The sequence below is a fragment of the Tamandua tetradactyla genome, chromosome 2 (genome assembly GCF_023851605.1).
Source record: "Tamandua tetradactyla isolate mTamTet1 chromosome 2, mTamTet1.pri, whole genome shotgun sequence".
Classification (NCBI taxonomy): domain Eukaryota; kingdom Metazoa; phylum Chordata; class Mammalia; order Pilosa; family Myrmecophagidae; genus Tamandua; species Tamandua tetradactyla.
In genome coordinates this window covers 107797204-107809285 of record NC_135328.1, presented here as the reverse complement: position 1 = coordinate 107809285, position 12082 = coordinate 107797204, and the positions used below count along the sequence as shown (strand labels likewise).

General features: G+C 36.6%; 1 protein-coding gene across 3 annotated transcripts in view; it reads right to left on the bottom strand.

Moving 5' to 3' along the window:
- Positions 1–12082, bottom strand: part of VPS13A (vacuolar protein sorting 13 homolog A) — a 342631-nt gene that overhangs the window by 289623 nt on the left and 40926 nt on the right. For all 3 annotated transcript variants that reach the window (XR_013170504.1, XM_077148468.1, XM_077148469.1), the window contains exons 2-3: positions 3250–3293; positions 2718–2760 (exon numbers count right to left, since the gene is read on the bottom strand). Coding sequence is in view for 2 of the 3 variants with exons in the window: in XM_077148468.1 (XP_077004583.1) it covers positions 2718–2760; positions 3250–3293 (87 nt within the window). In the remaining variant the exon portion in view is untranslated. The remainder of the gene's footprint in view (positions 1–2717; positions 2761–3249; positions 3294–12082) is intronic.

Sequence of the window (12082 nt, the reverse complement as noted above, 5' to 3'; positions counted from 1 at the left end):
GAATGGGACATAAAAATCCTCTTCAGAACTGAGGAGATGTCAAAGAGGTTCTAGGCACCCTTTCTGCTACCCTCTCCAGGGTACTTTGGAGTTGGTCTGTGCCCCTTCATTTTTTTTTTTTTTTGGCTGGGAAATACTGGCTTGAAGAAGTCCTTCCCTGGGTGACCCTCCTTCCAGAATTTGCCCCCCAGGCAAAAGCAGCTAAAGAAAAAAAGAATGTAAAACACTAGGGAGAATCAACATTACAGTGTAAGACATCTACTGAAAACCTCTCCTGAGAGATTTACTGAAATAAAGGATAAATCTCACTTGCTCAGAACTGAGGAGGAAAGTAAAGACTGGAGAAGGATACCACAAATACTGAATCAAAAAAAGAGCAAAATACCAGGTAGGAAACTTCTGTCCTGGACTGGGCAGTCTTCTCCCCTTCTCCTCACTTGGTTCCAAGCAGCTTGAGAAGTGCCCAGAGGCAATGGCCAGGATCCCTCCCACCAGAGACACAGACTATAAAATCTCTCCAGAAGTTAAGACAGACCCCCACATATATCCAAACACATAGACCCAAGTCCGGAGACCCAAGTCCCACAGAGACCCACAATAGGACACAAGCTGCTGAGGAGCACAAAATACAAAAGCACGCCAAGGAGGAGCTTCCAAAATGGAAGATTACTACGGAAGGAACGGCAGATTCTACTTCTTTCCCAAAAGCAGCAAGTGCCCAGACAGAAATTGTCCAAATCAATTGTGGGGGCCCAGGCAACAGGAGAAGACATTTCAACACCCTGGTCAGTAAGGGATGAAGAAACTGAGAAAACATGGCAGAGGATATAATTCCAGCCACAGGTCCTGGCACTCATCCCCTACCCTTGAGAGAACCATCAACAGGTGGCCCAATCCTTGCCTGGGAGACACCTCGGACTAGGGCAGCAGCAGGAGTGCTCCAGCCAAAGTAAAGAGGGGGAGAACAGAAAGATTATTCAATATACAGTATTTTGTAATAACTGGTTAGTAATTTGAGAAGGGAAAAACTGTACTTTGGATACACTTCATTACCATATCACCAAACTCCATGTTTATAAAACCCCAAACTGAGGAATAGATTTCAACATATGATTTGAATTCAGAGAAAAACTTTAAAGAGGGATAACTCTAAGCCTTAAAATCAAAGAAATGAAAACCATTTCAAATATCTGTACACCCCCCAATAATATAACCAAAATAAAATGACTGGAAATAAGTTTTGAAAAATATGGCAGCTGATTTTTAGATAAATATATCAAGCAAATTGTTTAAAACACATACACTCTAAAGAAATAAATGAGCAAATTGACAGAGATCAGTAACAAAAAAGTATAAGCAATCAAAGCAATATATCATTTTCACTGCAAAATCATTTTTTAACTGAACTGTTTTTCCTTTCATTAAAAAAGAGGTAAGGCAAAAAGGCAGGATCTAAAAGAAATTAAGTCTATCTACTCTTCTTAAATATTTTTTGTTTCTCTGGAATTGTGGGAAAATTTACATAAACAAATACAGCAATCATAATTATAAAATTCAATTACTTTTGGCAAATTTTTAAACGCTACATAAAAGATATTCACAGCAGTATTTTTATGCCAATGGAAAATGGGATTATTCTACAATGCCCAGGTATGCATGCTGGATTATTACACTGCCAAAAGAACAAATGAGGTCAAATCAACATGGATATGTGGGAAATCTTAAGCACTAAGAAAATGAGTAAAAATTCAAGCATACTGTATGACTGCAATTATTTTTAAATGTATGCAGCATGTTAATAACCAGATAGGCATATGAAAAAAATTGTTAGGAAAAATAATGGATGACATATTCTTCCTTTTATTTTTGCTAAGCTGTCCTAAAACCAGGGGAACGGGGACAGACAGATTTTGAGTCCCATCAAGAAAATATGTGGAAACCTTTCTATGGTTTATATTTTAATACCAACCATGTCTGCACAAAATTGTGGAGACAATCATTATGTATGTAAGCTTTTAGAATGCCTTGCTCCCCAAATAACATCAATACTGCCTTAATAAGATTAAATGAAAACTACAATAACTATGTCAAAGTTGTAACAGCAATATCTTGCACAATACTTATATCAATAAAACTTTAACAAGATTTAAGGAACATCACAGACATGTTTTTACTAAACATGTTAAAACCTCACCTTCTCATCAGTTTCTGTGCCATTAATATACATGAAATATAAGCTAAGAACATTAGCTAAACAGAATGGAAAATGGTACAATATTTTCTGGAAACCTAGCAAACTTTAAGAGCAAAGACTAGCTTTCGGATGGGCCATAGCCATATGGTACGGATGATCAAGAACCTACTTCTTAAAACATATCCATGGCCAATCAGAAAAGAGCAATAATAACTAGTCACAACATAGGAAACTCAGTTAAACACTTTATTAGATGTATCTCTGGCTCTCAATTATATACAAGATGCTATAAAATAAAATCTTATTAGATGTGTAATTTTTCAGGTATCTCCACAAAGGATTTATGAACCCCACATTATTTTTTAAATGTACAACTAAACTCTATCTAAATAAAAACCCATGAGAATTCTTTTCAATCAATGCTCAGAAACACTGAAAAGATCTCCTACAGAGAAACTAAGCATATTACTGTTGTGGTTTCATGTCCAAAATGGAAGTCATTCAATTAACAGATGTGGCTTACCTATATGACCAGCTTTAACTTTAAACGGTACATCAAATTGGCTCTACAAAAAGAAAACAAGATATACGCGTATATATATTTGCATATGTATAAGTATATATCAAAATATTAGCATATGTATAGTTCAACACTGATTGTTATTTTTCCTTCCCAAAATTATCTGAAGGGTTTTTACCTAAACTTACATTCTCTCTCCTTCAAAAATTAAATATTTATGTGAGTCCAACATTATTCTCAAACCTATAAAATCAAGGGAGTGCGATCCTTTTGTAATGAGGAAATGCATTGGTGATATTGGCCACTAAAACTACACAAATGAGAATCATTACAACTTTAAAAATAACAAATAAAGCAGGAAAATACTACTGTCAGTTCGTACTTGAAGGAAGACTAAGGCCCATTGTAAATTTCAGATTTTGTGAAAGTTACTTGTAAAATATTTTCTCAAACTTAATGTAAGGTGACAAAGTGAATCAGACTTTGGAAGATGAAATGTATTATCTTTTACAAATTTTTCATACTCAAAACTTACCAAGGCATTTTCTTTAATTTCAAGATTCTTCAAGGCCACAGCTCCTAAAATAAATTATTAAAAAACTGAATTTGAATATTCAAATATTTTTCATATTAAAGAGTTGCACATACTTCATTCATAAATCATAAGTAACTACTAGTAATATATATAAGGGAAAGTAAAAGCCAATTATGATCTGGTTACCTCATCTTCATTTACTAACATTGTATAAGATGATGCTTGACTATCACGATTTTTGCTTAACTGTAGTTCAATGTTACAGCAAGCAAACGTTTTAATGAGTATTTTACACTCAATGAATTCAGCAAGAAAGCAACATACAAGATTAACATACAAAAATCAACTGTATTTCTATGCACTTGCAATGAAAACTGGAAAATGAAATTTCAAAAACAATTCAGGGGGTGCAAGGGTAGTTCAGTGGTAGAATTCTCACCTGTCATGCAGGAGACCCACATTCAATTCCCAACCCATGCCCTACCCAAAAAACAAACAAGTAAGCAAACAAAGAAAAGACAAATAAAAATTCAACAAATGGTGCTGCAATAACAGGATATTCACAAGGAAAAAGAATGAAATGTGACCTCTGCCATGCAGCATACAAAAAAAAAGACAATTCATAATCAGTGAGTTTAAGATGTCAATAGAAACTCCTCAAACGGAACTACAAATAGAAAAAAAATGAGAGAAGAAAAAGGAATAGAATATCCAAGAGCTGTGGTATAATTACAAAATATGTAATACACATGCAATGAGAATACCATAAAAAAATAAAGAGAAAGGGGAACACAAAAACTATTTGAAGTAATAATGGCTGAGAATTTTCCAAAATTAATGAGAGTCACCAACCACAGGCCTGGGAAGCTTAAAGAATGCCAACCAGGATAAATACCAAAAATCTATACCTGTGCATATCATAGACAAACTGCAGAAAACCTAATACAAAGAGAAAATCTGGAAAGATATCAGGGGTCAAATCCTACCTAGAAAGGAACAAGGATAAAAACTGCATCATGCTTCTCATCATAAATCATTCAAGCAAGAGAGTAGACTGTAATATTTAAAGTGTTGAAAGAAAAAAAACACCAACCTAGTTATCCTTCAAAAATGAAGGAGAAATGAACACTTTCTCAGAGAAACAAAAACTGAGAGAATTTGTTGCCAGTAAATCTGAATTATAAGAAATGTGAAAAAAAAAGGTTCCTTAGAGTACAGGAATACAGGTCAAAAATTCTAATCTACACAAAGAAAGGAAAAGAAAAACAATAGAGAAGGAATAAATGAAAAATTAAACCTTTTATTTTCTTTATTCTCAATTGATCTCATAGCTACAAAATAACAACAATTATTGAGTGATTATATAGAAAAGTGAAACAAGACAGCAAGGATATAAAGGACAGGAGGGAAGAACAGGGAATACTGTTATAAGGTACCTGTCCTACACTTGAAGCAGTACAATGTAATTTAAAAGTGGATTTAGACTAAATATAAATGTATAATGCAAACTACAGCAGAGTTACCAAAAATATTTTTAAACCATGTATATCTGATATGAGATGAGAGAAAATGGATCATATAAAAACTCACTTAAAACCAGAGAAGGGGGCGGGGGAGGTGCAAGGGTAGTTCAATGGTAGAACTCTCTCGCGCCTGCCATTCAGGAGAAAGAGGTCCATGCACTTCCCCCCCAAAAAAAGAAACAAACAAGCAAAACAAACAAACAAAAAATCCAACAAACGGTGATCCAATAATGGGATACTCACATGGAAAAACAATGAAATGTGACCCTGCCATACAGCATACAAAAATATAAATAAAAAATAAAAACAGAAGTCAGAAGAAAAACATGGGAAGATTAGAGAGAGACAAAGAATAAGTGTAACAAATAGAAGGTGGTTATAAACATATTAGATATTAATTCAACCATATCAATAATAACTTAAATGTTAATCGTCTAAATACACCTGTTAAAAGACAGACTGACAGTGAATAAAAAAAGTCACAACAATAAACTGTTTACAAGACAAACAAATAGATTAACATTAAAGGGATAGAGAAAGATAAACCATGCCAACAAAAATCAAAAGAAAACTGGAGTAGCTATATTAATTTCAGACAGAACAGACTTCAGAACAAGGAAAACCATTATGTATGAAGAGAAAGAGCATTACATAAAGGCAAAAATGTCAATTCCCCAAGAAGATATAACAATCTTTAATGTGTATGTGCCTAACAAAAAAGCAGCAAAATATGTGCGACAAAACTAATAAATCTATAAGGAACAAAAGTGAATCCACTATTACAGTTTGAGTCTTCAACACCCTCCTATCAGTAATTGACACATGTAGACAGGTATATAGTCAGTAAAAACAGAATTCAACTAAAGGGCAGCATCAATCAATTGGGTCTAAGTGACATTTACACAATACTTCACAAAGCAGCAGCAGAAGACACATTCTCAAAATCACATGAAATATTCACCACTCTAGACCATTTTACAGGATATTAAAACACACCTAAACAAATTTCAAAGATATAAGTAACACAAGGTATGCTCTCTGACCACACTGGAACTAAACAAGAAATCAATAACAGAAAATTCCAAAATACTTGGAGACTACACAACACACTTCTGAATAATACGTATCTCAAAGATGTCTCAAAAGAAATTTTAAAATATTTTGAATTTAAAATAATTTAAAATTGGCCTAAGAAAGGCCATGTTTTAATATAAATCCCATTTCATAAAGGTAGAATAATCTCTATTCAATACTGTATGTTTGAAACTGTAATGAGATCATCTCCCTGGATGATGTGATTTAGTCAAGAGTGGTTGTTAAACTGGATTAAGGGACGACATGTCTCCACCCATTTGGGTCGGTCTTGATTGTTTATTGGAGTCCTATAAAAGAGGAATAAAAGACTCAGAGAGCAGAGAATGCTGCAGCACCACGAAGCAGAGAGTCTACCAGCCAGCGACCCTTGGAGATGAAGAGGGAAAACGCCTCCTGGGGAGCTTCATAAAACCGGAAGCCAGGAGAGAAAGCTAGCAGATGATGCTGTATTCACCATGTGCCCTTCCAGCTGAGAGAGAAGCCCTGACTGTATTCACCATGTGCCTTCTCACTTGAGAGAGAAACCCTGGACTTCATCGGCCTTCTTGAACCAAGGTATCTTTCCCTGGATGCCTTTGATTGGACATTTCTATAGACTTGTGATTGGGACATTTTCTCAGTCTTAGAACTGTAAACTACCAACTCATTAAATTCCTCTTGTTAAAAAGCCATTCTGTTTCTGGTATACTGCATTCCGGCAGCTAGCAAACTAGAATAAACTTAAATTTGTGAGATGCAGCAAAGGTACTATAGAGAGAAATTTATAGCACTGAATGCATATATGAGAAAACAAGAAAGGTCTCAAATAAATAATCTAAGCTTCCACCTCACAAAACTAAAGAAAAAAAGAATGTAAATCTAAAGCAAGCAGAAGAAAAATATTTTAGAGCAGAAATCAATGAAATTAAAAACGGTATCAATGAAGAAAAATCAACAAAACAAAAAGCTCATTTTCTGAAAAGATCAATAAAATTGACAAACCTCTAGCTAATCGAACAAAGGAAAAAAAAAGCAGACAATTATTAACATTAGAAACGAAAGAGACATCACTACTGTGGACATTAAAAGGATAAAAAAAGCAACATTATGAACAACTCTATACCCACACATTGACAACTTAAATGAAATATACTGTGCCGGTCTGAATCTGTGGTGGACCCCAGAAAAACCATGCCCTTTAATCCTCATTCAGTATTGCTGGGTGGGAGCATTTTGATTGTTTCCATAAAGATGTGGCCCACCCAGCTGTGGGTGGTAACTTTTGATTAGATGATTTCCATGGAAGAAACTCCACCCACTAAAGGTGGAGTTGCTTACTGGAATCCTTTAAAAGAGGAAACATTTTGGAGAGAGTCCCTTTTGGTAGAGCCACAAAAAGCCAGCAGACGCTGCCACGTTTGCCATGTGCCCTTCCAGCTGAGAGAGAAACGTTGAACGTCGTCGGCCTTCTTGAACCAAGGTATCTTTCCCCAGATGCCTTAAACTGGACATTTCTATAGACTTGTTTTAATTGGGACATTTTCTCAGCCTTAGAACTGTAAACTAGCAACTTATTAAATTCCCCTTTTTAAAAGTCACTCTGTTTCTGGTATATTGCATTCTGGAAGCTAGCAAACCAGAACATATACCAATCCCTAGCTAGAAAGGTACACGCTAACAAAACTCACATAAACAGAAATAGGTCACCTGAATAGGATTAAATCTATTAAAGAAATTGAATCAGTTTATAATAACCCACCAAAACAGAAAGCATACCTGGATGGTTTCACTGCTGAATTATATCAAACATCTAAGGAAGAAATTATACCGATTCTTGCTCCCTATCATAACTTGCCAAACTCCAAGCAGGACCATTCCAGCCAATCCTAAAGAACACCTAGGGTGTTTAGGAACCCCCACAAGGGTTCCATGCACTAGAGCAACTTATCAGAAACCTACAACCTCCAGCTGGGTCGTTGGACCAAATAAATCCTGAAACTTAGAGGGCCTAGCCTCTCCAGAACATCAGATAGTTCCATCTCCTTACTCCATATTAGTGACAGACTCTTCCAACTTGAAAAATTTAGAATGGCCACAGCCCAAACATCCCTAAAGAGAGGGATGGAAAGATCAAAGGTAATGGTGGAATTATATAGAGAAGATAGGATTAACAAATGAATATGAATGCTGAATCATTAAACTGATACCTCTTTTAGTCTCCAGTATCTCAGAACAACTAGAAATAAAAACCTAAAATTGTGGAATTGTAATCCATGTCAAACTCTGAAATATATTCTACAACTAATTGTCATGCTGTGATTTGAAATTTATTGTTTTTGTATATGTTATTTTTCACAGGAAAAAGAAAAGTCGATTGTGATGATTTAAAAAAATGTAAGCCTTCTAGCTTCCTATATTCCGAAGCAGCTAGAAAGAAAAATGTGAGAGGATTCTATGGTAGGCCATGACAAACTCTGGGGTCTGTCCTGTAACCACTTGTTGCAGTGCTTTGAAAACTACTGTTTTATTTCCTTGTTTTGTATATATGTCATACTATACAATAAAAAAGTTAGAAAAATATATATATACCACTTCTCTATCTCTTTTAGAAAAAAGAAAAGGAAGAAATACTTCCTAATGTATTCCATTATGGCATTATTACCCTAATAATAAAACAGATAAAGTCATTCAAATAAGGGAAAACTACAGGAAATATCTTTCAGGAATACAAATGCAAATATTCTCAACAAAATATTAGCAGATCAAATTCAAAAACATAAATGACAGGTTTATTCAGGGAATGCAAGGCTGGTTTGGGACTTGAAAATCAACTGAAATAATTCATCACATCAATAGGATAAAGAAGAAAATTCATGTGATCATATCAATAAATTCAGAAAAAGCATTTGTAAAAAATCTAAGTCACTCATGATAACTCTCATCAAATTAGGAATTGAGGGGAATTTCAACTTGATTAGGAACATCTACAAAAAAAATCTACAGCTAATACCATACAATGTGAGAAACTGGATGCTTTTCACCTAAGAGAGGGAAGAAGAAAAGGAAGTCCCTTCTCAGCACTCATATTCAAATTGTGTTGGATATCCTAGCTAATAAAAAAGAAAAGGAAATAAAAAGTATACAGATTAAGAGAGAAGAAACAAAATTGTCTTTACAGATTAAATGCTTGTCTATGTAGAAAATACCAAAGAATCAATGTAAAAAATGCTGAAACTAATAAGCAATTTTAGTAAGGTTACAGGATATAAGGTTAAAGTCATCTGCTTTCCTACATCCCAGTAAAGAAGGGCTGGAATTGGAGATCTTAAACACAGACCATATACACTGGCAACAAAACATACGAAATACTTAGGTATAAATCTAACAAAATATGTGCAAGTTCTAAATGAGAAAAATTACAAAACTGTTATCAAGAAGTCAAAGATCTAAATAAATATAGATATATTCCATGTGCATAGATGGGAAAATCAATACTGTAAAGATGTCACTTCTTCCAAACATGACCTGTATACTCAAGGTAATCCCAGTCAGATCCCAAGCAAGTTATTTTGTGGATATCCATAAAATGATTCTAAAGTTTATATGGAAGATAAAAGAGCCAGAGTAGACTAAACGAAAAAGAAGAAAGCCAGAGAACTGACAACACCTGACTTAAAGCCTTACAGTAAAACTACAGTAATAAAAACACTGGTTCTAGAGAAAGAACAAACAAATGGATGAATAGGACAAATTAGAGAGCACAGAAACACAACCACACAAATACTGTTAACTATCTTTGAAAAGGGAGCAAAGGCCATTCAATAAGCATAGAGTCCTTCCAAGAAATGGTGCTGGAACAACAGGATATCCCACAGGCAAAAAGTGAACATAGGCACAGACTTTACACCTTACATGAAAATTAACTCAAAATTATCTAAATGCAATACGCAACTATAAAACTTCCAGAAATTAACACAGAAAATCTAGGTGACCTTGGGTTTGGCAACGACTTTTTAGATACAGCACCAGAAGCACAATCCATGAAAAGAAAATACTGAAAAACAGAGTTTCATTAAAATTAAAAACTTCTGGGGCGGGCCACGGTGGCTCAGCAGGCAAGAATGCTTGCCTGCCATGCCCGAGGACCCGGGTTCGATTTCCGGTGCCTGCCCATGTAAAAAAAAAAAAAAAACATTAAAAACTTCTGCTCTGCAAAAGATACTGCTAATGAAAAAACAAGCTACAGACCAAAGTGATCCCAGAGGCTGTGATAGATAAGGTCGAAGCATATCCGAGACTGACCACTGTAAAACAGCTACAAGCTTTTGTGGGTCTTTTTGGATATGGCAGGTTTTTAATCCCTCATTTGGCCCAGATCTCACACCCTTTGTATGCCTTAATCAAGATAGGCACCCCCTGGGATTGGGGGGGGAGGACCAAGAACGTGCATCTGAACCAGCAAAGAGGACAGTGGCAAGCCCAAGTGCTATAGGTAGTGATAAGGTAACCCCTCTCCACCTGATGTGGCGACCCATTAGGGAGGCTTTGAATTGGAACTCTGGCAATATCAAGGTAAATGCAAGGCTCCCATAGGCTTCTGGTCCCAGTTATGGAAAAGAGAAGAGGTGAGTACTCCACTACAGAGTGGCAACTAGCTGTTGTTTATGCAGTTTTACAAGCAAATGAGCCCATTATGGGTCCCCAAAGGGTAGTGATGCTCACTTTTTATAGCTGGTTGCATACTATCATGGATAACAGCTCCCCATACTGGTACAGCCCAGACCCCCACTTCAGCTAAGTGGGGAGCCTATTTAGAAAAGCGAGTGGGGCTCAGTACCAGCCTCCTCATTCAGGACTTACATGCCCTTTTAGGCCCAATAACATTTCAGGAATTACCAGGGCCTATAAGTACTCTAGTACCAGAATAGCCTAGCCCATACCAGGAAGGACAACCCCTATACCAGTTGATGCTTGATATACAGATGAGTCTAGCAGAGGTAATCCATCCCATGGATGGCAGTGGGAATACGGTTGGATACCAATGACATCTGGTCTGAAATGGGGACAGGACAAAGTAGCCAGTGGGCTGAACTATGGGCAGCATGGATTATAATTATGCATGAATAAGGACCCCTAAGTATTTGTATTGAAAGGTGGGCAATGTATCACAGATTAACTCTCTAGCTCCTGCAGTGGGTGGCTCAGGAATGGACAGTACACAAACAACCTATTTGGGGGTGTACCATGTGGGAAGACTTGTGGCACCAAGGTACCACTAAAACAGTTACTGTTTTATCATGTACTGGGACATCAACCAAAGAATTGTCCTGGTAACAATGCTGCAGATGCCCTGGCCCAGGTGCAGTTGCTGCACACCTCTGGTACAGAAAGGCCACACGGCTACACTAGCGAAGTGGTCATGTGGGTCCTCAGACTTTATTAGATAGCCCGGCGACATGGTATAGACATATCCTGCAAGAGACTATAAAAGCTAGTAAAGCTGTCCTAAATGTGCCATTACTACCCCCCACTGATAGACAGTGGGAGAATGTCTGGGTTCTGTGAAATGGGGTAACCTTAAAACACTGACAAATAGATTACATAAGGTCTCTGCCTTCTTCTCAGAGATATAAATATGCCTTGAGTACTGTGGATACCACTACTAGGTTGTTTATTGCATACCCTGGCAAGGCAGCTGCCCAGAGGGATATCATCCAAGCTTTGGAAATATTAAGTGCCTGGTATGGAAGACCCTTAGAAATTGCAAGTGACCAGGGCTCTCATTTTACTGGGGTCATGGTTAAGGATTGGGCCAAAGGTCTGGATATTTAGTAGATTCTGAATGTCCCCAAACTGGCTGCAAGTGGGAATGATTAAAAGGTACAATGGGTCTTGAGAGAAAAGCTTCAGGTTTTAGCCCCAGAAGAGCCAATATTAAAGGGGTGGGCCACCAGACTGGCTACTGCCATTTACTTATTGAATGACTAGCCTTGAAGTACAGGCTATTCTTCACTATACTTAGTGATCAAGGAACATGCACTGCCCTTGCATATACACTGGAAGGTAGTGATATGTTAGAAAGACCCCGTGTGTGGGAAGGAGGGTTGTTATTACCTGCTCCCCGTGTTTTACAACCAGGGACTTCAGACAAATGGACAAGGCCATGGAAAATATTTAAGCTCCTTCCTAGCAGTATATCTTTTGCCTTGGGGAGAGGAAATAACTCAAGGTTTGCA